This window comes from Toxoplasma gondii, chromosome XII (assembly GCF_000006565.2).
Source record: "Toxoplasma gondii ME49 chromosome XII, whole genome shotgun sequence".
Lineage (NCBI taxonomy): Eukaryota > Apicomplexa > Conoidasida > Eucoccidiorida > Sarcocystidae > Toxoplasma > Toxoplasma gondii.
The window spans coordinates 2,297,996-2,324,700 of record NC_031480.1 but is presented as its reverse complement, the minus strand read 5'-3'; the positions used below and the strand labels follow the sequence as shown (position 1 = coordinate 2,324,700).

Below are 26,705 nucleotides of genomic sequence, written 5' to 3'. Positions count from 1 at the left end.
GATACAGACAGCTGCAGCCAGAAGCAAGACAACAGGGTGTCTAACTTAGATTATTGCAGCCTTTTTTGTACTTGGGATGACACTGACATGCCAAGACAAGAATGGTGGGGTTAACCAACAAATTGCACGAGTATTTATTAATCGTCGTGCAGTGCTTCGTGCTAAAGGGACATCGTCACAGAATTAAGTTTGCCTCAAACAGTAGCTGCCAGGCAAACACAGCAGCCGTTTCTTGGGAAGTTTTTTGTGGGTAGCTTACTTTAGAGTTGCGATTGTTGGTACGCATCTGTCTTGCGGATTGTTGTGGCGTGTATCTCGACAGCAAGACAACCATGCGAACGAGTTCATTGTACGGGGTTCCCTACTCGGACAAGTATCTTTTTTCCCCATGTTCGCACAGAAAATCTCGGAAAACAAATATCAGAGCAGGACTGACATGGAAGACGAATCCGATACCTCAACTGCAACACATGCAGCGGCTCTCTTCATCTGGGACTTGCAGTAGCGCTTGTTGTGTCTCGCTGTCGCTTGCTTGGTATCATGTAGCATGCAACACTTTTTAGATGGACCGGCAGCGCATGCGACATCGACAACCTCCAACGAAGGATCTCCTTTAATGTCCACCATACTTAGATGCCAATAAAAACCACAACATCTGCAAGTGTGCTACTCCATGGGGTACATTTCTTTATGCCTCGCCATATTTAGGGTCTTCGTCATGCCTGTGCCAGGAAGTATGTACACCAGATGCGAAAAAGTTCACCGCAAGTCAGCACTCCCACTTGTTATTCGTGTCTTTTGAAATTCGGTACAAAGTGTCCATGGTTTCCCTTCGTTCTGTCTGTGTCCAGGGTTGGCCATCTTTCGTCCCCGTCGAACTAACGAAAGACCGGGCAGTATGCAAAGCTGGGGTACGCCTCGTGAACCCCTATCGGCGCAAGGCAGTTCCCTGGCTTTTTGTGCGAAAACGGGTCACAACTGTGAAAGCCGTAGGCGGAAGCCTTTTTGTCTTGAAAAAATTAGTTCCGAACCAGGCGTCTCTCCTCTTGAAGTAGTTGTCCGGCTTCGACAGCGGGCCACTAACTAGAAACTGTTGTCGACGCGATGGACGACAAGCAAACAGATGCGTTTTGGGCATTTACCGGCGAAGCCGGGTGCTCAGCCACTATTGACAGTTTCTCATTCGGGGTAAATGGCGCAGACATTGATCGGATTGAGTCTCTCAGCGGGGCCGTGGGGGCCTCTGAACTGGCGAAGAACTGCAGCAAACTCCCGTCCGAGACGGCGCTGTGTGTCTGGATCACCTGGCTAGACTGCGCAGAGCGAGGCTACAAACGACTGTACGGAGCGCCCGTCCGAATCCCTTATGCCAGTATGACAGCCAGAACCGCAAAGCCTGGCCTACCAACTACCATCGGAGATGAAGGACTCTCCGCATCAAGCGCGGCTACAAACGCCGCGCCATTACCGCCACCGTTTCGTTCGATGCGGTTGCCACTTGATCTCCAGTGGAAGGCGAAAACTCCCATCTTTCCGCTTCCTGTGGAGTACAGTCAGGCGGACGCGCCGCCGGCGTATCCCTGTGCTCGGCCCGCGTCGGCTCTTGCTTTGTCCACGACTCCTCCGAGGTTCGAACCCGCGTCTCCGGATGTCTTCTACTTTAACAATGGCGGCTGCCTCCTCGTTCACCCAGACGATCTCCACCCCCATTCCATGGAGCTTTGCAGGCAAGCAGAACGTACGTGGTCTTCGGCTCACCGCACGAATCCTGAAGGCGCGAGTGAGAGTTCACCTCCAACGGCTTCCACTGACAGTGAACCTGGGTCGAAAACGAACCCGGCGGAGTCTCTTATGAAGACAGTCCCAGGTCAGCAGTCGTCTGGGAAGTGTAAGTGTTTTTCTGCATGCGAGGATAACGGCTCCTCTCCAACGAGCAGTATTCACGCCCCCGGGGACTGCCATGGAAACGCGAACAAGCAGGGCACAGCTGCATGCAGTGAGAACCAGGTTGGAACAGGCACTGGCGTCGCGCCAGCTCACACTCCAGGAGGCAAACGGCCGCCAAAACAGACTCTAGAGGAGGAACTTTTGAACGAGCGGCAGAGGCGCCGATGCCTCGGCATTAGCCGGTATGTTTGGAGCAAAGAGGGGAAGAAGATTCTCCTTTCAAATTCCTCAGGGCTCTGGATTTATGATCATTGCTCAGCTATTGAGTCTCTTCTCGATAACGAACCCCCCCGAAGACTTCCGGTGCCGTCTTCTTCCATTTCTCCTCTTGGTGCGGGTACTACGCCCAGCGCCGCGAGCGAGACAGGCCACAGGAAAGGAGAGGAATCTGGAGCTGCTTCGAGCTGCGACGTGACATTCTTTGCGACAAACCCGTTAACGCCGTTCTCCTACATGGTGCCGAATGCGAACGATTCCGTCTCCAGAAGTATTTCCGGTCAGTCTCCTTTGAAAACGGAGAATGCTTCGGTGGAAGCGACTTCTGGAGAGATGAACGGGCGTGTAGAAGACGAGGCAGAAACGACATCTGCGCTGGATGAGCACTTCGCTACGCTTAAGCCCCCAACTTTCGCGACAAACAACCAAAGCTCAATGGATCCTGCCTCGCGGCCGCGCGTGTCGATCCACCCGTCAGGCCGCAGCCATGCCTTCGGGAGTCCTCGACTTGTTGTGCCTCGAAGGAAGGAAGGACGGTCCATTTTAGACTTTTCGTTCTCGCCGGATGCAAGCCGCGTGGCGTTCGTCCACGATTCTGACATCCACGTCGCCGCAATCGCAACGTCGGAGAAGCAGAGGCTTCTGGAGCGGCATGCATTGCATTCGGATCTGTTGTCAGACGAAGATTCTGAGGCAAAAGAAAACAGAGCTCAAGCGTTGAACGGGGGACTCTGCATGCTCACGACGAGCGGGAAAAGTGGAAAGATCGTGAACGGTCTGGCGGAGTACGTGGCTCAGGAAGAAATGTACCGCAGTCGAGGCTACTGGTGGTAAGCGACACAGTGAGGTGTACGTACACGTGAGAGTCACATGCCCTAGTGAGCCTTTCGCTTCCCTTACAAGCATATCTGCGACCAGAGCAAACGTTCCAAAAAGGGGTTGGTTTTTTGCCTCTTCATTTTCTCCCAGATGGAAACGTGTCGAAGATCATTTTTGTCTCTTCTGGAACCTTTCTGAAGCCAGCAGCCCCTGCTGTCCCGTGATTCCGTCTGTTCCGCTGACCCCCGCATCCCAGTAACAACTCGCGGCGGCCGCACTAGCACTCCTATTGGCGTTTTCCTGATCTTTTTATCTGCGGTTGAATCGCTTTCAGTGACTCCGTGCTTGGTTTGTAGCGCACGCTGTCTGCGTGATCCATTACGCTCAAGCACGCTTAGCCTGTTTACGGAAGCTGTTTCTGTCGACCCTCAGCGCGGGTGTGCATCTTCTCATCCTCTTCGTTTTTCCCTTTTTGCGATTTCCTTGATGATCCGAACTGTGGAAGCATTTTCTGAATTTGCGTCCGTTTTTGCTGGCGTTCACTTGGAATGTGGCAGTGATGTGCTTGAATTTCCACTGCAGGTCACCCTGTGGAAACTTCATTGCATTCTGTCAGTTCACGGAAGACCACATCAAGCCGCTCTGTCTGCAGCGCGTTCGGCTGCCGCAGTACCAGGCCAGTGACGCTTCCGAAGGGGGAGCTGCAGGGGCCGGCGCAGATTCCAAGAAGCAACCGACTGAGGCAGCTGCGTCGGAGCCTAACGAAAAGAAAGCTCTTCCGTCAGAGAGCGGACAGAACGCTTCTGGAGGAAAGCAGGCGCCGCAGTGGGCACCCGGGCCTGGGGACGGCGTTATAGCAGAGGATGGCGAAGAAGAGAACAGACGGGAAGAAAGGGAAGAAGAATGGAGCGAAGACGAGCACGCCGGAAGCGCCTGTGTAGAGGGAGGCGCGAGGGAGGAATCAAGTGGTGACAGTCGTTTGGGAGAGAAGAAAGGCAAGACTCAGGAACTGAGTCGAGATGCAGAACAAAGACACTCAGAAGAAGCTGAGGAGCTCCTGGTTCAGGAGGAACACCACTTTCCGTTTGCCGGCATGGACAACGTCCGCATTCGAGTTGGCATTCTCCAGGTCCGTCGTGGGTGTTTTCGTCGGTTCGCACGGCAGAAAGTCTTTCTCCACAGAGATATGAAATGGAACGGCTGCCGGTGGTGATGTGTGGAGAGCACAGGCGCATGCATGGCGTTGACAACGATGACATGGCCTGTTAGATCTGGCAGATATCCGAGTTACAATCAGCGTGGGTCAGGAATCGACTGTGTCCCTGATCTGTCTGCTGTCACTGGAGCTACATTTCACTGACTTCTATTTGTTCTTCTCCAGAGAGAGAGCAAAGACTCGAACTGTACACGATGGTGGTGCAAAAGAGTTGCTAGAGCGTTGCGCAACCGTACCTGCGCTTCACCCATAAGGGAGAGAGGTCTCTCCACCCTCGTGTTGGAGAGGTCGACACATAGGGTGACGCTGTGTTTCCGTTGCTTTCGTGGTTGGAAAAAGTGAGTTCGTGTGAAGACTCTGCCTCTTTTTCTCTGCCATAGGGTTCAGTTTTCTTCCTTATTTTCTTCTGTTCCTGGAAGCGGATTCTTTTCTCCGTGTCGGCGTCTCTGTGCAGGTGCCTTCCGCCGCGGAATTGCAGCGAGTGGCGTCTTCTTTCTCTCTTAGTGTCTCTTCCCGTGAAACGCAAACGTCGAACGGAGACGCCCCCCTGCCTTCGGTCTTCAGCATTTCGTCCACTGCCTTGCCGGGGTATTCTCTCGAGACTCCTCTCGAAGCCTGCGCAAGATGCAGTGTCTCCTGCATCTGTGGCTCTGTTGAGGGAAATGCGGAGTTCCCTGAACTGTGTTCCTCCAGGCCACCTGCTGACTCCTCCACGCGCGTGCCTTCCACGCAGGTGGCGGAGCAAGTCTCTGGGCGTTCTCGCCAGAAGCACGCAAACTCCTCGTCTGCTCCGAATGCTTCTTCTCGCTCTTCCGGTCCTCGCTGGGGAGCCCGAGAGCGATTCATCGAGTTGCCGGTCGCGGACTGGAGGGAAGATTTCTACGTTGCGCGAGCGCAGTGGATCTCTCTGGAGGAGTGGAGTGACCTCGTTGTGCTCAAGCTCCTGTCTACTGAAGAAGTGAAAACCATGCAGAACGGTATTCGCCGCCGCGCGCTCGAACGAGAAGGAGCATCGAGCGCTAGCGGAGAAGACGGGGTAGGTTTCGATGACTCTCGACTTGGAACGGTGGGACAGCGCGGACGCCGCGCCTCGGGCAGGTTGTCGCACCGCACGATGTTTGTGGGTGATCTATTTAGGCTCGAAGGGCTGCCCTTTGCTTCGAGGAAGTAAGGAGAGAGCTGAGAAAGTGACTGAGAACTAAGTGAAACTGGCGTGGTGTCTCGTCTTTGGCAAAGAGTCGACTTCGCGCAGTGGTTTCTCCTGCGGCACGTACCGAGTTTTTTTCCTCGCTCGTGTCAGCGGCTGTGTCTACTTCGTGTCTTTAGTCGCCGATTCCCCTCAGTTTCAGTCTCACCCAATTTCCAGTCCCGCACCGCGTCGAATACAAGTGTTCGTTTGGAATGGTCTCCCTTTCTGGAGCTTTCCACATGCACCCTTTCCCTTTCTTCTGTGGTTCACTGCCGATGCACCTCGGATTCAGCGACGCAGTGGCGGTTGTTGCGCCGAGGTCGAACGGAGTTTGGAGGACCCAGTATCTCCGCCGCCTCTGCTCCTTCTTCAACTCCAAGACCGCCTTCAGCAGGAACTGCGAATCTGTGCAGCTTTGCCGTGGCTGCCGTCGGACTTCTCCGAAATGCCAAATGAAAACTCCAGACAGGACGAAAAACTCCGCTGTGTTGTCTGCTTCACGGAGAGGTCGAGCTTTTGGATCAATCTCCACGACGATTTGCACCAGTTGGGAAGGTCGCTGTGGTACCTGTGGACTGCGGAGAGAAAGACAATGAACGAGTTGTATCTGCAGGTAAGCTCGAGCAGAGGGACGGAAACCAGAGTACATATGGCATAGAATTCTGTATTTACGTGTAAATCGAATAAAATAACGAATATACCTGTTAAGGTAGATAGAGTGGCTTGCTAGTACTACCGTAGGTACATAATATACAGTCCCAGCAGTAGTGGTTTAACTATAGAAGACTCGAGTAGCGTAGCACAGTTAAGATGGTAATTATTGTAGAAATGGAACCAACTGAGCACGTACACCGCGAGTTTCCTAACAAGAAGGGAGTCAGATTTCGGTGTGAAACTGTTGGAGACGCAGGGTGCGCCTCACCGCGTTTTGCGCGTGTTCTCGTGCATTTTTTTTTCAGCCTCCCAGTTTTTTTGTTTCCCCACGCAAAGTGCCTCATCTCGTCTCCCTTGTCAACTCTGAGTCACGACGGAAACGGCTTTTTGACTGTTGGCTTCAGTCCTAAAAACTCTTGAGCAGTCGGTTCAGTTTCGAATGGGTGATGGTGAGAGGTGTAGTTCCGTTGAATGCCTCTCTGTGTATGATGATAGCATCGAGTCCGAGAGGTGCTAAATAAAGGCGCAAACCCGTCGTGCCTCCCTATATCGATCGGCACGAGTTTTACAGAGTTTGGGATGGACTGAGATCAAAACGAGGAACGCATTTCTTTTCTTGTCTTCTCCCGTCAGAACCTCGCGCTGCCAGGGCTGTCGTTCCGCGTATGTGCATGCGCGCCGGAAGTTCGGCTCATCTCCGTCCTTGCGCCGCCTACGTCTCCGATCTTCTCTTCTTCTGGGCACCGATACGTTTTGTTTTCTGCAAATCGACAGAGCGGAGCCTCTCCAGCTTCGGCGTTTGTGTGTCTCACGCGACTTCCCAAAGACAGCGAGCTGAAGGCTCTGCAGCGTTCGTGTCTCCTGTCTGTACACGAGAGCGAGGAGAAAGGGCGACCTGAGGACACCGAAAGAGTGGGGTGGCTTCGAGGCAAATTCTGGGGACAACGCGGCAAGTGGAAGATCGAGGTAAAGGACCTGCTCGTCATACGGTGACTCTCCCTTGAAGCCTATCAATCACGAGCTCTCTGTTTCGGCTTCGTTTCTGTGCACTTGCTCTGTCTCTCTCCCCACTGCCTTCTGCTCTCGGTTTCTTCTGGCACTCTCGCCTGCTGCGCTCTGCCGCTGCAGATCTGTTAATGGAGGACAGAAATGTGGGGAGAGATTCTATCGGAGTTCCAAGTTGACGCAGACTTTTCGCCTTGTCCAACGATGAGTTCTTTCTTCATCGTATTCTCGTTTTTGGCGGTTGTGGAACTGTCGCTCTGTGTCTTCGCAGATTCGAGATCTTCGACAGCCGTGGGCACTAGTGACGAATCCGGCAGTCGAGGGCACACACTCCTTTATCGTCTCTGAAAAGTTGCCTCTTGTGGTGCACCAGCACCACGCACGTCTCTCTCCCCGGCAGATTTGGTGTGTAAACTGAGAAGGGTGGAAGGAAATGAAGGAAGGGCACCGCCGAAGCACGAAAACGCAGGAAGGAGGGAAGCGAAAGCTCGAGGAGAGCTGCCCATGTGCGATGTTTCTACACCTTTTCTCTCCTTTTGTTCACGCGAGCCTCAGTTGTCTTGTTCTCTCGAATTTGCCTTGCTCTCCCTCCCCGCCCCTTACTTTTTCTCACCGCTCCACTCTCCTGGCACGCCTGTCTTGGTTGCGTCCCCTGTCTCTCCACTCGCTTCCGCTGCTGCTTGTTGTTACTTTCACGGCCGTGTGATCCACTGAGTGAACCAGGACATTAACAATGATAGAAGACACATCCTGGGTGAGCACATATGTGTGCGTGAATGCCAATTGAATGTGCGAATTCTAGGTTTTCCAAAGCGTCTCTTGGGTAAAAGAGGCTTCATATGTGCTGGGAGCTCGGGCTTCACTTGGCCTCTGACTGACACGTCTACGCGCTCGATGGGCGGTCGACATCTTGAATATCTCTGGTCGTTGAATCCGCCTCAGCTCAGTCTCCCTCCGCTGATCATACTCACCGTCCGCATTCATCCGCTTTTCGGCTCCTCTCGGTTCTTCGCTTTTGCCCCTCTTTCAGGATTCGCTACATCCCAGACTGGGATGAAGCTCTCCTGCACGAGCATGTGTCTCCAATTTCCCCTTCGCCGCTGCACTACTCCCTCGCTTCCGCTGTTCAGCGTGGTCGTGTCGTCTTTCACCGTCAGCTGAGGCTGTCAGACGAGACAGAGAAGAGCGTAAATCGCACACCTCCGGGACAGGCTTCGACGGAGACTGAAAAAAAGACGAAGGACATGCCGGTGGACGAGAAGGCACAATCGTGCAAGCAGCAAAATGTTTCTCAGGACGTAGACTTGCAGCTTCTGCATGGATGTGAACAGCTGACCTACGCCTACGGAGACACCGCTGCGTTTGGAAAGGTGAGCTTCTTTCTGACACAATCTCGAAAAGGTATTTCGGGATCTGAGAGTCACGCATGCTTCAGACACAACCCACGGAGATGAATCGCGTTCAACTCTGACTCTTCATATATACATATACATATATAGTGGGTTGTGGACTCGATGCGAGTTTTAACTTGAGAAGGCGTTCCCCGTGTGGAAATGTCTGTACGGCGTGTGCTTCTATATATGTGATTGAAGACTGAGAGCAATTCCAGGTGGGTTTATGTCAAGGAGGAAATCGGGATGGACGGTGTGTCTTTCTCCCACCTCTACAGGTTCTCCACGAATTTCAGCAGGTCCAGCGCGTGTATCTACGCATCGTACGTTCTCTCGTACCTCCTGTTCCTTTCGAGCTGGAAAATGAAGGAGAAAAACTGTTTGGTTGCTACTACCGACCAAACGTGGCGCTTCACGGTTCAGGTGAGACAAGATGCCTGTACATGTACACTTTCACATATGTCGGTATTCATCCATGCATATTGTTCACATTTATCCGTATTTATCCACATATATTCACATTCATCCATACATTTCCACATATGTCTAGGTTGAAACGCGTATGTTCGTGAGCATCCAAATATATCCAAATGTTACCACTTATTTTCATATATATATATATATATATATATATCCAAATGTATCCGCATACATAGCCATCTGTACCCATGTGTATCTTTGAAAATAATTATATATATATATATATATATATATATATATATATATATATATATATATATAGGCACTGACTAGTATGCCGGTGACTCGTATATGTGTGTTGATGGAAACGTATGTGTGCATGTGTTCACCATTCGTTTCTCCGCGTGGATGAAAATCACTAGGTCTGTTCATACATGCGAATGTACGTGCACGGCCCGGGTGTCTCCCACGAAGAAGAGGACGCGTTTCAAGCGAGCAGTCTCCTTCTATCGAAAAGGTTCCTGTCGCTTTCTTCTCCACACCGTCCCCAGATAGCTGTGGGGTTTCTTTCGTTCACGCTCGATTCTTCCTTGCAGAACAGTTTCTCTTTGATTTTTCTGTCCAGGCCCGTATCGCGCCGTTGTGTCTCTCTATGGTGGACCCACACTGCAATTTGTCCCTGACGCCTTCGACTTGCTTTTAGACATGCGAGCCCAAGCTCTGGCGAAACTTGGTGAGTGAGAAAATAGCTTAAGCGCACATAAGCATGCAAAACGCAGAGACGTCTGTATCCGTCCAACCATGTTCTATGCATATACACATAGGGATAGATGGATAAATATAGATGGATATAGATAGATAGATATGAATGGATAGATTGATAGATAGATCTGCGAAGCGTTCACGAGGGACAAAGCGGGAGGACCACAGAAAGCGTCCGTTGTCTTTTTTTGTGTGAATGTATGTCTGCACGAGCTGTATTGGCGTTTGTGTTCTACGTCTGCAAACGTGGCGTTATCTGACGATTTTTCGTTGCCTGTTTCTCTTCCGCGGGCGTCCAGGGCTGATTGTCGTGAAAGTGGACAACCGTGGGTCATTTGGAAGGTCCATCGCATTCGAAAAGGCGGCGATTCACCGGCGTTTGGGAGCCGCTGAGCTTCGGGATCAACGCGCTGCAGTGATGCATCTCCATCGCCTGGGACTCGTTGCCCTTCACGCGGAAGAGGCCGCCCGCGTGTCTCCTGTGTCTCCTTCCTTGGGCCTCTGCTCTGGGCCTTCTGGCCCTGCTACAGAGCCCGGCGAGGCGCAGAAGACTCGAGCGCATGCACTCGGACAGAAAAGGGAGCGGGATACCGGGACGCCTCGAGGCATGGCCGCGGCCGGGAAGAGGGTAGAGGCAGAAGAGAAGGGCGCTTCTCAGGCACTTGAGATCGATTCAGGAAATGTTGCGAGACAGGGCCGCAAAAGAGCCAAGACAGAAGGCGGCAGCCACGACCTAGACCGCAACGCAGAGAGGACAACGGTGGCGGCCGGATCTCGTGAGGCACAAGAGACAGGGAGGGAGGACGAACAAGAAGAGAGGCAAGTGACGGAGAAAACAAGGGAGATCCTCGGGTCAGAGACGAAACACACGACCGACCTGGGGGCCGTTGGCGGAGACAGCCTTATCAGCTACGGTGTAGGCATCTACGGAATTTCTTACGGAGGCTATCTGGCTGCTATGGCCCACTTTACGCACCCCGACTTCTTCACCTGTTGCTGGAGCGCCGCCCCGGTAACTGCCTGGGAGGTACGGATCGCAGAAAAGTGCGTTAATAACTAGAGACACGGAATGTGACAGGCATTATTATTCTGGCAGATGTATGGGGATACGGGATCATCGAGTATGGCTGCATAGAGATGTATATATGTATGTATGTGCGCATGTGCCGTACACAGGCTTTGTAGGGATATATGTTTGTAGTATTGTAGATATTCGACGTGAGACTGGTGAAGAAGAAACGAGTTTTTGCCGTTCTTGCGGAGGGAGCAGAATCGTGTGAATTTATGGTAGGTGAGATGAATTGTATCCATGTGCGCAAGAGAGACGAGTAATCAGTTTGGATGTTTGAAAGGCACGTGGATGTCCCTTGAAATTCTTTTGCTAGAGGATTCACAGATATGTGGAGTTCCTTTTTCCATGTTGTACTTGAGTGACAAGTGACCCACTCTTTTAGCCATGTATTTGAGTGGGGTTTTCATCGTGTGTGTACACCCGTTGCGTCTGAATGGAACCGTGCCGCCCGAAACCGCGGTGAAATCAGAGCGTCGCGCCGTCCATTTATTTTGGTGTCAATATAAAAAGTGTGTTAGGCTGTTAGCTTGTTCCAAGAATCGCGCTTTACCCAGTGGGGTACTCCTTGTTTGTTTCTTGTGAATTGTCTGCCTCTGACACTAAAGAACCGCTGGTTCCTCTAAACTGCCACGAGGAGGAGCTAGTGGGGAATTGGCTGTCGCATCTGTTGCTCTATGATTGCTTGTTGTTCCCCTTCTTCGCAGTTGTACAGCACACATTACACGGAGAGATATCTGTCGCTCCCGTGCCTGAATTCCGAAGGTTACAAGCAAAGCAGCGTGCTGACCCATGTCAAGTTCCTGGAGCCGCAAACCAATCGACTCAAACTCTTGCACGGCTACCTCGACGAAAATGTGCACATGCAGCACAGCCTCATCCTCCTCGATAAGATGATCCGGCATCAGGTCTGGTAACAGGTTGAAGGATATGTAAACGTGTATGTAATTATGTCTCGTGTGGCGTGCGTGTGTGCAAAGGTATATATACATATGCATGTGCATGCATGGTGGTAACTTAGAGTGGGAAGGGAAGGCAGAAGCCAGTGACAAAGAACAAGGAAAGCTACGAGGGAACGTGGATATGAAGCAAGAAAAGTTCTCATGCAGTGGGGAGGCGCAGAGGTAATCAAGAAGGAGTGAGAGGAAGCCCGTGTGCAGCCGCGTTCGGCTTGGGACGGGGTTATCTGGCATGGATATGGTGAGTCGTGAAATGTCTCTCGTAGCCGAATAGGTTTTTTCGACTCTTTTCCGGGTCTTCTCTGCTTGTTCGTCATATTTTCCTTCGTATTATTCTCCGTGTTCCGTGTCCTCGTTAATCTTTTCCTTTCTCGGTGCCTTTCTCTTTCTGCGCAGCTCCCGGCGGACTTTCTGTGTCTTCCTCAGTCGCGTCATGGACCGAGCATTGCGACTGAGAGGCGCTTTTTTGTCCAAACGCTTCACCTCTTTTTTTCGGAGCATTTGCTCCCCGCACATTTGAGGCCCAAGTGGCCAAGGCAGCAGCGCAGGAGTGGGTCCTGTGCTCCAATGCATGCGCCCGCGCTTCATGTTGTGTCCGGTTCAGATTCTGAAAACGCACAGAAGTCAGTTCCTGAGAAGACAGGGGAACAGAAAGGAGAAGAAAAGGGGCAGGCACAAATCTCGACATGCTCGGAGGGGGGAATTGCCCAACAGGCATGAAGAGAAACAGCGATGAAAATGCTAACAAAGGGTGGCGACGCGTCTGAATGTTCGCGCTTGCACAGGTGAATAAGCATGTACTCGAAAACGATGCCGAAAGACGACAAAATGCTCCGTAACTCAGGCGATTCTCGTTTGTTTACGTTTATGCGAGAAAACGGGTTTGTAATGTCGTGTAAGACGTTGGAATATATGTGAGGAAGGGGGATGGTAGGAGGGGCATCCCCGGCATTGAACAACATGTATGCGGATAAAAAAAACAAGCTTGTAATCGTGCCGATAGTATATAATTACACACATGTGCTTGTGACGCAGGTGTGCATGTGTACATATATGCTACAACTTCGTGCCTAAATAAGCACGTTGTTTACATACACACAGGTGTAGCTCTACTTCTACGCCTGAATGTCCACGTTTGTGTAGACATACAAATGGATAAACACACTTACGCGTAAGTGTGTGTGTGTGTTGTTTCTCAACAAAGAGACGTACAGATCCATACACTCCATCGTGAGGTGTGAGATATTATATGGATATTATGTTCAAGGAGTGACACAGTTCAATTTAGACGTCGTGTACTCAAGCGAAGGACGACTCTATGAAACAGTGTGATGAAAAGCGGCTAGCGTATTTCTTGCCAAAGAAGCACTGGTGGTCAAAATGTAAGTTCCCACACAGGCGATCAGTCTCCGTCAACAGCTTCCGGTGCACCATGTCGCATTGTAGGGTTGACAGTCCTCAGAAAGCATGTATCTATTCAAATCGGCGCATACGCATTCATGCCGTACGAATATATATCTATATATATATTCATATATGTATTTAAACTTAGACGCATGCATGCCAGCCGTTTATATGTGTAAATATATATACGAATATGGGTGCGCATTTTCTCTTGTAGGTATGTAGATATGTTTCCGGTTCTTCGTATTCACCGTGTCATCCACTTCGCACCATGCTTGCGTGTGTTAGAACACTGTGAGTATATATATATATATATATATATATATATATATAATTGCGATTGAGCCGTGAGGTGCAAACAGGACAATGGAAATTAGTGAATGTCGACGGAATGCGAGATGGTGCAAAGAAGGGCAGCACCGTAACATATCGCATCCGCATTTTCGAAGTAGGTGGCTTCGGTCTTGTTCTCGGATGCTGGAGTAGAGAAGGGTTCCCAAAGAATAGAGAGAGTATTTCTGAGTATGAGGGGGACCCCATGGCAACTGTAGGCAAGTATTCGGGATACCCATTGCACAAATCGTACCTTTTCTCGGATGAGTTGTCTGAAAGAAATCAAATTCTGTCCGCCTTTCCTGGTATGGCGGGGAGCAAAGGTTTGTCTAACCATGTGGCCCAAAACTGTCAGAGCATACATGCAATCTGAAAACGCACAAATATGTCCCGACCCGCCCACGTACCACAACAACGCACACGAGTTTTTACGAGCTTCACAAAGTGACCGGATCTTTCTTTAAGACGAAGCCTTTACCAGATGTAGACGCGGAAGTGCGTTTCCTTGCAGACGATGTCAGCTCCCGCGAATGGAACTGCATTCTGATAATGCGAGGTGATCCAGCTTTCTCGAGCAACAACCTACAGGACTATTTATCTAAAATAAGCAGTGTTGAAGTAGGAAATCTCACGTGTGAAACAATGTAGATGAACAATGTGCTTCCGCATACTTCCCTCGTGAGACGGGAATGAGTTCATATTCTCTGACAACACAGCTTGCCCGCCGACAACTCACACATTCACGCCTGCGTGTCAGGAACTGGGACACTTGCCTATGGTTTCGTTGTGCAGATGTGTTTCTATTTGTTTTGGTAACAAATCGCCAGCAGTTAGTCCCAACGTCCGGTGTCGGAGCAAAGAACTGTCATACATTGTTGGCGTCAACAGTTTTTCCATTTAGCTGTCCTATACGAAAGGTCTACATCGATTCCTTCATTTCTATTGTATCTCCCTAATCATTATCGTTTCTCTTTCTAGAAAGGCGTATCGTATTTTCTGTTGCTGTTCCTGAACGTTTTGTCTACCAGTGGGAACCAAGTTGAAAATTGCTCGCATTTTAGCTTTCTTCGAACGCATTTTCAGAGCCAGCATGCATTGCCATGTGATTCATGTGCAAAATAAAAATCCACTGACTTGCTCCCCTTCCTGTAGTAGCGCACTTCAAACATGAACCATCCAGTAGCGCTCTCAAACGGGAGCTCTTTTCTGCTCGCTTGAAGCTGAGGCTGCGTACAGGTAAGCGTACCGCAGACAATGCTGCTGATCTAGGGGCTTTTCAACTTTTACATTTGAATCGCGCTCGCGGCGAAAAGGTCAACCTGTCACCAGAAGCTGCTGTTAATACTAGGCAAATGAACGTTCCACGTGTTTACTGAGGAAGCCGTGCGCTCGCACAGCAAGTACTGCGGGAAAGGATGATGTCAGAAAGCACGGTATGCACAAGATGTATGTCAGATGACACCCACTGGCAAAACGTCCAACGCTGCCAGTTGATGACGCACGTCTTCGACCTCGCCTTTACCGAGACACACAGCTGTGTGTCGTCGGACAATGCATCGTACAATCATGCTTCCAGCGACAGAGTTTTCTCTCCTTTCGTCTTTCCTTTGTATTTCCCGAAATTCCTTTCTCTTTGAGCGTACCTCCCGAAAAAAGTTCTGAAATTTCCACCAGCGTGTTGAAGTTGCTTGCTTGCAATTCAACCTCGCTTCCAACGATTTTTACATCATCTCACGATATCGACTGACATCGTAGAGAGGTAACTGCACGACAGTGGTGAGGCCATAGCTCTTGTCATATGTTGCAAAATAATGGGAAGGATATCCCTTTGCTTTCGCCCAAGAGACCCCAAAACGGGGCGGTGTAGCAATCAAGGCTCACATACATATATAGATATCTGTGCATACAATCATTCGTAGGGCAATCGCAAAACACAGCACATCATTCCCACCATTCCTGGCTGCATTTTTTACAGCCGCTGCGAGTCTCCGCCGTAGCCATCTGCTGATGTTGATCAGCAACTACCGTTCAACACAGGTCTTTCCCAATATCCACGTAGAACACTCACAACGGCGACATTCCGGATGGAAATCAAACTTCCACTTGCCGCCACTCTCACACAACGAAAAAACATGGACAAGTTCAGCCATGTACTAGCTGCCCGGTGTTTCATACCACCCGGCCGAGTCATATCCCCTCAGTTGATTCCCCTCGCAAATCGTCGGTTGATGTTATCGACAAAGATAAATCGGTTTATTCAGTGGGTCTGGGCCCAAGAGAAAGGTGACAAGAAAAAACAGCAGCATCTATGACCAAATTTAAAGTTGCAAGACTGAAGACGATTCGTTCCTCAGCGGAGTGGCGCAGCGTTCGAGCGACCCACACACGGAAAAAACTCCTCATCGAGGGAAAAAGTTGCGCAAAACAGTGTCAACTTTTGATAGACATTTGTTGACTCGATGTAGCACCCCAACCACAACGACTTCTTCAACGTCAGATCCCATCATTACCTCAATGTGTGATGCTTCAGCATATGCATGTAAGTTCCCCTTCTCTGTGAAAATACGAAGCGCAAGCAGGTACAAAATTGGCCATGTATAATCAGAACAGGTGCCTCCACATGTCGCTTGTTGTTCCTCGCGCTCTTCAAAGAGGAATGGAAGCTCAAAACGGAAATATATTGTTCAGAGCCTGCCGTACATCGGTAGTGTAATCACAAGCTGCGGAAAGATCCGGATGACTCATTTTGAGCCCGTGCTGGCTGAAATGACATGGCTATTATATCGTGTCCTTTAATCGACACTGACACAGCAATGCAACCAGCCACTATCAGGCAACAAAGAAGCACAGGTACAAAGCTTATGCTAATTAGGACCAGATACCGCCCGAAGGTGGCGGAGCAGGTGCACTAGGAATCATACTTACAGAAGATGCCCATGAGGCATTCTCAAAACCTTCGCCCATTGATGAGAGCCTCCGTTCTCGTGTGGAACGAGGTGGTGGTGCCAAGTCTTCATCATCGCGCTCACCTCCTCTGTTTCTGGCGTAAGAAATTCCTCCGGCTATAATACCCAACAAGGCTACACACCCCACAACCACCAATGCAATTGTTCCTTTCGAATATCGACCTTTGTTGTCCTCTGGTTTGTGTTTGGAATCGAAATCTGTCTGATCAGTGCTTTCTGGTAAACACTGCAACTTTGACCCAATTGACTGAGGTGTGTATCCGTCCTTACACCTGCATGTATACGTGCTAGTCCCGGCAATGCACGCATCGACCGCATCTGAGCTACCACAGGGATTCCCTACACAGCTCGCTGGATCGGCGCAAATGAAATTCCCATCCGGCAAGACTCTTTTGACGAACCCCGGATTGCACTCGCAATCATACGTGTCACCTTCAGGAATGCACCTTTGCACGGCTTCCTGCTCCCCACAAGGATTGAGAGAACACTGATTTCCCTCGACGCATCCTTTTACATAGTCGCTGTATCTCATGACGTATCCTGGATTGCATGTACACTGGTATCCGCCAGAGTCAAGTATTTCACAGCTTTTCACTGCAGCTGCCGAGCCACAATGAGAAGCACACTCCTCTTCAGGGTTGCAAAACTTCTGACCATGCTTAATGGCTATCGAATAGCCTGGCTTGCAGGTACACCCGTACGCCGTGCCATCAGTTGTGCACTCCTGGACCGCTTCGTTACCGCCACACATGTTCAGAGTGCAGGGGTCGCCCTTTTGACATGAACTCTTCCCGTTAACAAAAACTTCAGTGTAGCCTGCTTTGCACAAACACCTATAGCTGGTGCCATGAGAGTAACATTGAATCACTGCTGTCTCTGGACCACACGGATCATTGCGGCACAAGTCCGCCTTGATGCACTTTTCTTTTCCGTTAATCACTTGAACCATGGCACCTGCCGCACACAAACACGAGTATCCATATGCCTTTGACTTACAGCTTTCAACTAGGTCCCGGGTGCCGCAGGGCTCCTCGTAACAAAAGTTCTTCAGGCACTTCTGGGAAACACCATCAGGCAAGGTGGTCAAATCGAATCCTGCCTTGCACGTGCATCTGTACCTTAATTTCGGTTGCCTCTCTGTTACACACTCATGCACACCCTCATCTGGCCCACATGGCTTGTCCGCGCATAAGTCAATTTCTTCGCACCGGCCGTTCCTCACTTCATACCCCTGTTTGCAAACACATTCGTAGCTGTCATCGGTGTTCACGCAATTTTCAACCATAGAGGGTGGTCCGCAAGGCTCTTCCGCGCAAAAGTCCGGTTTTGCCTTGCACGTCTCTTTGTCTTCAACGACAATAAGCTTGTGAGTTTCTGGGCAATCACACTTGTATCCTTCATCCGTCCTGGTGCAGGTCCCTGCACCACACGGCTGCAGTTGGCAGAAGTCAATCTTGCACGATTTACCATCACCCCAATATCCTTCCTTGCACTGACAATACGCACCGCCATCCTCTCTGTTCGCATGCACACAAATTGCATTCACATCACAGTTTTCTTGAAACCGTTTACAGTTGCATTTCCCGTAACTGTACTCGTCGTGGTAGATTATAGATGAGCTGCACAGAGCCCAGTTGTCGTGGCACCAACTCCCACATGAACCGTAAAAACATGCCGTCTTGCTACAGCAAAAATCCTCGGGACAGAACGTCCATTTGAGGCCCTTATCGGAATATTCCCTGCTACCGCATGCGTCATATTTTTTTGATATTCGACAAAGCCAAGAGTTCTCATCATCTGGATCTGGGGGTTCCTTCAGTTTGGCGAGAAGGGCAGAATGAGTATGCTGTACATTCTGTCGGATAGCAGAAACGAAAATGCTGTCCATCTCTTTCAGAAATGAGGCCCGCACAACCATACGCCACGCAAAAAAACACCATATTCGATTGGCCTTCATTCTGTCTTGAGGAACGACATGAAACGAAAGATACCGCGACCAGCCGAATAATACGGTGATCTTATTGACGTAAACGAGAACCCTCGCCCATGAAATAAATGGGGCTCTGCATTTGCTGCAACAGCTACAGTAATTGCCTGCATTCCATAAGGGAAAAGTGTGTTCCCCCTTGCCCACATAAAAAACTGGCCACAAAAGAGTCGCAGGAAAGATGTAAGAAAACTGGCACAGACTCGAAGTCCCGGGCTGTTCCGTGTACAACCACTCGTGGCGTCGCTGTTCCTCGGCCTCTATTCGTTATGGTTCTATACTCGCTGTCGAATCAAATCGAGGGGATGCGTAATATGACACCACGCCAGGTTGTCTGTCATCATTCGTATGGTACACGAACCGACACTGAAATGTCTCTTCGAGCAACTGGACCGCTTATTCGTGCGAACTACTCCGGCTGCGGCTACATGAGAAGAAAAGCAGTATGCCATTCAAGTGACACGCAAGCTGCATGTTCGTGCGTTTGCGTGACACGCAGAGGGTTCCACGTCGAGGGTTCCTATTTCGTGAACCGTGCTGTGCTTGTAACACCACACCGGAAGTGCCGTACATTCCTTAGGAATTTGCTGCTTTGTGAGGTGACTAAATGAACTCAAGCTTTACAGAAATTGGAGCAATGGCATAAGTTTCGCCGTCACTCTCTCCTGTATGTAACCGTATGCGACGCAGACTCACAACGGTGTCGATACAAAGCACTTCCGGAGAGATTCTTTCCCCCTTGTAACTGAAGGACCTACTCCTGGTACGGATGTATAAGCCACCCCTGAGAAGGCATTCATACGTTTTTTTTCGAGAAGAACTGAGGGCTTCAAAATGTTTACTTATAGTCATCGTTATTTCTACACGGAACAGGCTGAAACCTGCACTAGCCATCCTGATTTCCTGGTGACTGCCATCAAAGTGATTAATGCATGGGTAAGAAGGACATTGTAAGGAAGGGAACATGTAATTTTTATAGTCCTCTCCACTCAGAAGCGAAACTGTGATTGTGTTATGTGGGGTACTGTCAACGCTACGAAGTGTTCCACAGGATTCCAGCGATGATTCGTCTGACGAATACCAAACACTGCTGTTTTAGTGAAGTGTTGCAGTGGGTGAAGTGTTGTTTGTTTATACGTGATTAAATTGAAATTGAAAAATAGATTTTGATCTAAGAGAGGAGTAGGGAGCCCCAAAAAGCGGTCCTGGTTCGACAGCTTGCCCCAGCGATTTCTGAAGGCAGGCCGCCACCAAATCCGTTACGAGTGAACCGATAGTTCGCACGACAGGACGATTTTGGCCATTGGCCAACCAGTACCCTAGCTACGAGTGCACGAACCTATCAGTCTGCTGACTCGCGGAGAGAATGCAGTGGACAAATTGTGTGGAGTGGAGAAACAATCGAGTAATACAAGACATCATGCCAGAGGCTGTTCAATGGAATTTGCCAAGGCCATATATTTGTCGTGTTCTGTCACACTCGTGATGCCTCCTCGTGCATACATGTCCCTGGTTCTCGAGATGCCGACGTTTCTAGGAGCCGGCGTTCAAGTTTTCAGTTCTGTTTTTACCGCACGGTAGCCGAGATGGATGAAGATCTTTACCGTTATAACGAAATGCGTTCGTCAATCAGTCTCGTTAAGCATGATTTGACTGTCCATGCTCTTTCTTCATATAGGTTTGAATGTGGTCACCCATCCATGGAATCATGGGACTGGGTGGCGTGGGGGACGGTCCATTTCCCTTGCTATCTACATGAAATGTAAGAAATTCCTTACGAGAATTGTTTATCCACAGAAAGTGGAGTGGCGCCGTGTTCCTTTCCGCCCACCACCAGGAATCTTACATTGGTGGATGATCTTTCGAAGCAATAGACTTCAATTTTTCTTTCTGGGACCTAGTTTGCCTGCGGCCACACCCGTGATTGGCTGACCGGATTCGTCCACAGCCACCTACATACTCAACCATGTATTTTCAACCCTATGTCGCAATAATCCCCAAATACTGAGCATGCCACCACACGGCAATCAATACATTCCTTCAAAATCGTGTGCATACAGAGCGTCGTTAGAATTTGGGGATTGCCTGGAAGAGGTCAAATACACCACAGCGAACAGGCAAAGGCATCCACCGATGCCCCCCGCCACGTACCACTGGGTCATGTCTGACTCGCCAGCGACACACATCGGCGCTGAGTCGGAACCTGTTTTCTTTGCTCCCTTTACACACTCGCAAGTGTAGCCGGTATTCGTAGCAGTACATGACTGCACATATTTCGATGCTCCACAAGGATTGCTCAAGCAAGGATCCGTTTTCTCGCACCTTTCTCCCTGCTCCGTTGTTATCGTTTCATAGCCTGATGCACATGTGCATGAGTATGTTGTCGGTCCCGTCACGAGGCAAGCTTCTACCGCCTCTGGCCCACCACACGGTTGAGAGGAACATGGTGTAGTTGTTGATTTGATTCGCTGGCACCTCGAACCGGTATTCGTGGAGACCACCTGGTATCCTGCCTGACAAATGCATGCGTAATACTGCCCGTTAGGTCTGCATTCTTTCACCGCCTCCTTCGTTCCACAGGGGCTGGTGTCACAAGGATCTTTCCTTTGGCAGGTTGGCTTACCGGAGACTGCTGCTTCCACGTAGCCTCCTTCACACGAACAAGTATACGTGTACGTACTAAGGTTTGGGATGCAATTGCCATGGGGTCCACACGGGTTTCTATCGCATATTCCAGTAACAGAAAGGACACCCTTCGATTCTGCCCTCATCTGAGCGAGAGATCCCGGGTGATTCCAAGCGGCGGGTCCGAGACCCGTGGCTGGAAACACACACTCAGGAGCGGGTGCTATACACCAGCACAGGGAGCCAATGACGCAGACAAGGACGAAACCAGTTCGATGAAGCGGTACGTTAAACGAAACCCTCATTGCTTTAAGAATTAACGACACATACGCCGCCGCCGCTTCATTCTAAACAGTGCGACACGTGCTGCATCGCTCTCAGTCACCGCTCGATGGACGCAGCTCACGGTGAAGAGCTCAGCAGCGGCATCGATTGATCTCGTAACTACACCGTGGAAGGACAACATACGCGAAGATAGGGACAAGTGCAATAAAAAGTTATGGATTTATAACTTATGGCCATGGGATTCGGTGTTTAACTCGTTATTGGTGATGCGCATGCGGCCAAAGAAATGAAGTACGTTCCTTCGGTGGCACACGGGCAACGCCGATTGCTTGCGGCGCAGCGTAACAGAGTTGCTACAAACACGGGAGGTTGGGGAGCCAGGCACGCGGTCGCTTGTGGTTGCGAGAATCAAACGAAGCCCAAGCTTGTGGATTTTCACGATCCCAAACCGGCCATTTCCTGAGTGCTTTCACACGGACTCGGATTTGAAGAGTTTAGTTCCATGAACTGGGGTTCTCGAGCGGTCCCGTTGGGTTGCAAGACAATTACCGTTTAGTTGCTGCTACTCAAGGGACCGGTGCACGGGGACGCTGCTGCCATGCTGCAACGGGCGGGTGTACAGCTGGAGTGCCGTTCTCTTTTTCTTGCTCAGTGTTACGGTTCAGTTCTTTCCTAGGTGTCTTGCGTTTAACTAGCAGGCACCTCCGTTTTCCGTTACTGGAAAAGTAAGATGTTAGTTTTCCAAAGCAACTCTTGCACACAGCTCCCAACTGGACAGAATAGCAAACAGGAACAGGAGGCAGCCCGCAGTCGCGCTGGTGCTCTGGCCCGACTATGCAACCGTGCAATGCAAGCCAAGGCAGTGACGTCCCAGTTTTCGAATGCTTACACAGTGCACCTTATAGGGACGTGAGGACAATCGTAGCGGTCACGCGTTGCCATGACTACATGCAAAGGTTTATGCAAAAGATTAGATAACGTTTGCCAGGAGTACGCGTGCCGCTAAAAAAGGTCCTGCCCGACCAGGTGGGGTTATGACATCTGACAGCGTTGGCCGGTGGTGTCCACAGTAAAGATGGAAAAAACGGACCTGCATGTGAGTCACGGCTTGGTTGTCAAGGAGCTTGAGAAATGTATGAAAATGAATTGAGCTCCGAGTCGGAGACGGTCACGAGGGGCAGATAGCACTGCTTGTTGCCCGCACAGATGTCGCTGCCCTAGGGGGGGAAAACTGACGCTGGAACAGGGAACACTGCATGGGAAGAAAGTTTGACGCCCTCGAACTTAGAAGACACACACACGCTTCAGAGACTTCATTATGTACGAGTGGCTGCCTCAGGAGTCACTATTGGTCTCAACGTATCACGCGGAGCCACTTTGGGGGACGCGATCGATGATCAGTGACGCCATCTCGAGGCACCGATGCAAACCTCAGGTGTCAAACGCTTTGGCTCTCTCCCTTCGCTCTGGCCACTGTTAGTCCCTTCCATGGATGGGTTCTGCGCCTATGCGAAGACGATTCAGTGTCGCCTTCGACACAAAAAAGCACGGTAGACAGCGTCACTACCTAGTCCGTGCATGCCTCTGGGACCCCGGTCGAAGTGCATCCTCACTCTTTGGTTGAATTGAAGCATCGAGCAGGCTGTCCTGGACCCTGCTCCCTTTTACTTCGACCTACTTTGTGGCCTCGAGCTGCTCCGTCCCTTTTCTAGTATCCTCCAGGGAGAATCCGGCGCAAACTGCGGACAACTAAAAAAGATGTGTACCCTCAGCTGTCAGATACTCAATTCCCACCAAAAGCGCGTGAGGAAGAAACAGTCAGAGTCTCAGTAGGATGATCACCTGACCAATTTTCAACGTTCAAGTTGTTCTTGGTTTATCCCTTCTGTTTCCAGTACAAACCTACGCTGCCATTCGCGAGACAAGTACACACCTACAAGGGCAAGAACGATAATCCCCAGTACTGAGCCCATGGCGATTAACCACGGCACAGGGTTTCTGTTAACGCAGAATGGCTGGTGCATTGTCCCGACAAGCACAGCGTCGTCTACGCAGACACACGAATACCCAGAGTCCGTTGGCCTACATTCCTTGACCAAATGAGCTGGCCCACAAGGATCAGCGTCGCATACGTTGTGCTCGACACACTTCGGCGAGTTGTTCTCCTTAATGAGCTTGTAGCCAAGATTGCAGAGACACTCGTACGATTCCCCAGTATCTCTGCAGGCTTGTGCAGCCTCGTCTGCTCCACAGGGCGAAGCAGAACATCTTGACGAGAATTTGTGGCACAGCTTGCGTCCATTAACTTCGGACAGGCTGTAGCCGTCTTGGCATAAGCATGTGTAGGAGCCATTCAAACCAGGGCGGCATTCTTTCACAGCTGTGTCGGGCCCACACGGTTGCCCTTCGCATTTGTCACACTTTGGCGCCGGAGAAGTAATCAGGAGGTAGCCGGTATTGCAGTTGCACGTGTAGCCAACAGTCGTTTCTTTATCCGGAACACAGTCCCCGTGGCCGCACGGATTTTCTCCGTCACAGTAAGTCGATGCGCATGTTAGTCCATCGCCTTGGAATCCTTTCGCACACCGACAGTAAGCCCCGCTACCGGCCGTAGGATTGTCAATACACGATGCATGTACGTCACAGTAGTAGTGTTGATCACGACAGGTACAGCTTGGGATATTGAACACGACCAGCGGCTTTTCCCGTGAGTTGCAATCTGTTGAGCAAATAGGAGTCAAGCTGTCAGGGCTATTCACGCAACACTGACCCGGGAGACAGTATAGTGAAACTCCCGACCCATCACCGGGTCCGCAAGTTTCCCCGAGATTGACGAATTTGCATAGCAGAGGATTAGGGTGAACGGAAGAAGCCTGTTCCGATTCTATCGCTGATGCACTCGAATTCACCAGTGTACCCTGTGAGGTGCTCGGTGCCGCATCAGCCTCCGTATTAACTGCTACTTCCGAACCATCGTGGCCTGCGCCAGATTTGACATCTGTTTCGCTGTTTTGATTTGATAGCGCCGATGTTGTCCCGTTATCTCTAGGCTCTAATGAGCGAAGTGACAGCTCCAAAGGCATAACAGAGAGTGCCGAAGCAAGCGGAGCGAATGCTTGCGGAAGGTACAAAGACCCTAGAAGGCACCCTAGAAGGGCATAGTAATATCCGATCCGCCAGCCGCTGCGGTGCCGATCCATAATTACCAGCTCCTTACGTTTCCTCCGGACAACGGCAGTTCTTGGATGGGATCTTACAGCCATGACACATGTGCCTGCTTCGGGGGTCTCTAGTTGGATCTTGCAACGAGAACGATTTGATGCCAACTCAGAAACTTTAGTAATAGTTGAAAAAAAACACTGCGACAGTCCCTCCAATAAACGCAGAACGCTTTTTGGGTTGGAAGCATAGGGACTGGCGAAGCTACCAGACGGCAAAACGTATACCCGGCGAAGTTCTTGGTAAGGCAAAGTAAGACTCGAGTCTCCAGTCATTCGTGAGCACGACAAAACATGGGGCGAACAAATTACCGTGTTGCGTGTACGAGGACACATAGCTTGCCGACGGGTGTGACAGAACGTAAGGATCACGAGAAGAGCAAGCTATGCCCTGTTTGGAAGACCGTTACAACTCTCAAGAGCGACTGTGTTGGAGCACGCTGCCAGGTGTGGATACGTGGTGGCAGACGCGGCCACGCTTTGTGCTCACTCTCGGGGGGTTCTGTGTCGAGACATGGAAACCCAGGTGAAGGACAGCTTCTCGAAATGTCACGGTGGCCGGCAGTCGGCTGTATCGAAACACTCCGTATAGAAGCGCAGTGCGGCGCAGTTCCGCCAGTGAGGTGGAAGGAAATGTATGGTGAACCACGACAAAAAACATGTCTACATCGTAATGTGTACCGGCTTCGGGGCGGAGCCGCTCTCGACATCTACTGCGATGCCGTTCCCCTCTTCACAACCCTGAATCTCTCGACGTGATCGGCGTGTGCGCTGTCTGCGCTCCCCTCGCCGATTGTGGCTAGACACTTTCCTGCTGCCAATACCGGTAGGGTTCCGTTGCGAGAAACTTGAGGGATTATTGCCAGCACAGACAGCTTACGAGGGATTAAGTAAAGAAGTACAGCATTTTGTTGCTCGGTCTGAAACGGGGCGTTCCCACGGGCCCCCTATTCGGTGTTGCAGTCGTGGGACAGCTGCGTCGTCCACGGACGCGGCAGCCGCTGCCGGTCACGCCATCATCAAGTGAAGCACCTCGACAGAAAAGTACTGTCCAATAGGCATATTCCAAACCCTCAATCGGCTGCGAGTGCACTGAAAATAAAGAAAAGATGTGTTTGGGGACAAATGGGCTTGACCATTCGTGGACGCAGCACCTCACAACAGTTGGCGGCTGGCAACTGCGGCGGAGTAGATGGGAGTGTCCAGATATTCTTCTGGTTGCTCGAAAACGGTAGTCCTTTCCGGTACGAAACTCAACTCTTCTCGAACCAACTCTGCAACATTGCCTCCATGTCGTTTCTATCCCTGTCCTACCGAAACATCTGGGAGAAACTCGAAGGAGCGAACTGTACCACGGGGTCGTGCGAATTGGTAATTTGCTCTCCGTCTCTGCTGCAACGGAGTATACTCGTTGAGACGGCATCCCCTTCAGCAACCCTCTGCCTTATTTCTGTTACCTTCTTTCTGTTTCTGTAGGGATATGCGGTTCTCACTGTAGTCGCCCAGAAAACATTGCTGTTCGCGGCGCAAACTTGCAGTATGTGCTGTTGTACGAGCGTTTGATGCACGAAATGGCTGTGATAGGGTTTCGGATGAGGTATCGAAAACATTTTAAATGTTTTTTCGGACAAAAAGTTCACGTGAGAGCGTTTGTTCAAACTAAAACGGAGTGGTACGTAGATGTTGCAACGTCGAAGAGCCAAGAACGGCCATGTGGCCCCTTTTCATGCACTCTTCGATTCTTGTGGGAGTTCAGAGCACGATTCGTCGTTCCAACCCTCCTTTTGCACAGCCCCGAAGTTATCATGGCGGCGTAGGCTTGAACCTACCTACTACTACTGGAACGCCAGATGAGCATCGATCCCCGGCCTCAGAGAAATGACTGGTAGATGCGGGAAGCAGCTGAACGGATGCAAGTGTTCTGTAAGCATAAATGCCTCAACGATCTCTGGCGGTGGTCACTGGCTGAAGGAAACTGCTTCGGCACAATTCATGACAGCAAATGCAGGATTGAATGTAAAAGTTCAAAATTAAGCAGTTGTCATGAAACACACGCCGAACGCGTGCGGATGTCTTGAAACGCGATGCGCTGGGACATTACCGACACGCGCCGAATAGACTATTTGACGGGACAATAGATATATGATTGTGTGCGTCCTCAAGGGTCATCCTGGCAAAGCTAACCTGTCATCCGTAGAGGCCTTGCCTTGTCCATCACAAACGGAGAATACCACTCTTCT

The 26,705-nt window shown here is 50.5% G+C and overlaps 3 protein-coding genes across 3 annotated transcripts; 1 reads left to right on the top strand and 2 right to left on the bottom strand.

Annotated features, from left to right (window-relative positions):
* The first annotated feature begins 647 nt into the window (after positions 1-647).
* On the top strand, positions 648-13,111 carry TGME49_245500 (dipeptidyl peptidase iv (dpp iv) n-terminal region domain-containing protein). The gene is made up of 12 exons (XM_018780747.1): positions 648-2,993; positions 3,565-4,111; positions 4,653-5,234; positions 5,680-6,000; positions 6,675-7,007; positions 7,318-7,451; positions 8,077-8,416; positions 8,716-8,860; positions 9,483-9,590; positions 9,919-10,646; positions 11,396-11,596; positions 12,044-13,111. Exons 1-12 carry the CDS (start codon positions 1,105-1,107, stop codon positions 12,365-12,367), a joined length of 5,652 nt encoding a protein of 1,883 aa, XP_018634885.1. The 5' UTR covers positions 648-1,104; the 3' UTR covers positions 12,368-13,111.
* Positions 13,112-14,732: 1,621 nt separating this feature from the next.
* Positions 14,733-18,307, bottom strand: MIC8 (microneme protein MIC8; the record flags this gene model as incomplete). Its single annotated transcript, XM_002366938.2, has 1 exon — positions 14,733-18,307. The coding sequence occupies one exon, from the start codon at positions 18,305-18,307 to the stop codon at positions 16,253-16,255; it is 2,055 nt and encodes a 684-aa protein (XP_002366979.2). The 3' UTR covers positions 14,733-16,252.
* A 1,584-nt stretch (positions 18,308-19,891) lies between these two features.
* On the bottom strand, positions 19,892-21,514 carry MIC9 (microneme protein MIC9). The gene has a single exon (XM_018780746.1). It carries the CDS (start codon positions 21,265-21,267, stop codon positions 20,365-20,367), a length of 903 nt encoding a protein of 300 aa, XP_018634884.1. The 5' UTR covers positions 21,268-21,514; the 3' UTR covers positions 19,892-20,364.
* Positions 21,515-26,705: the final 5,191 nt, after the last annotated feature.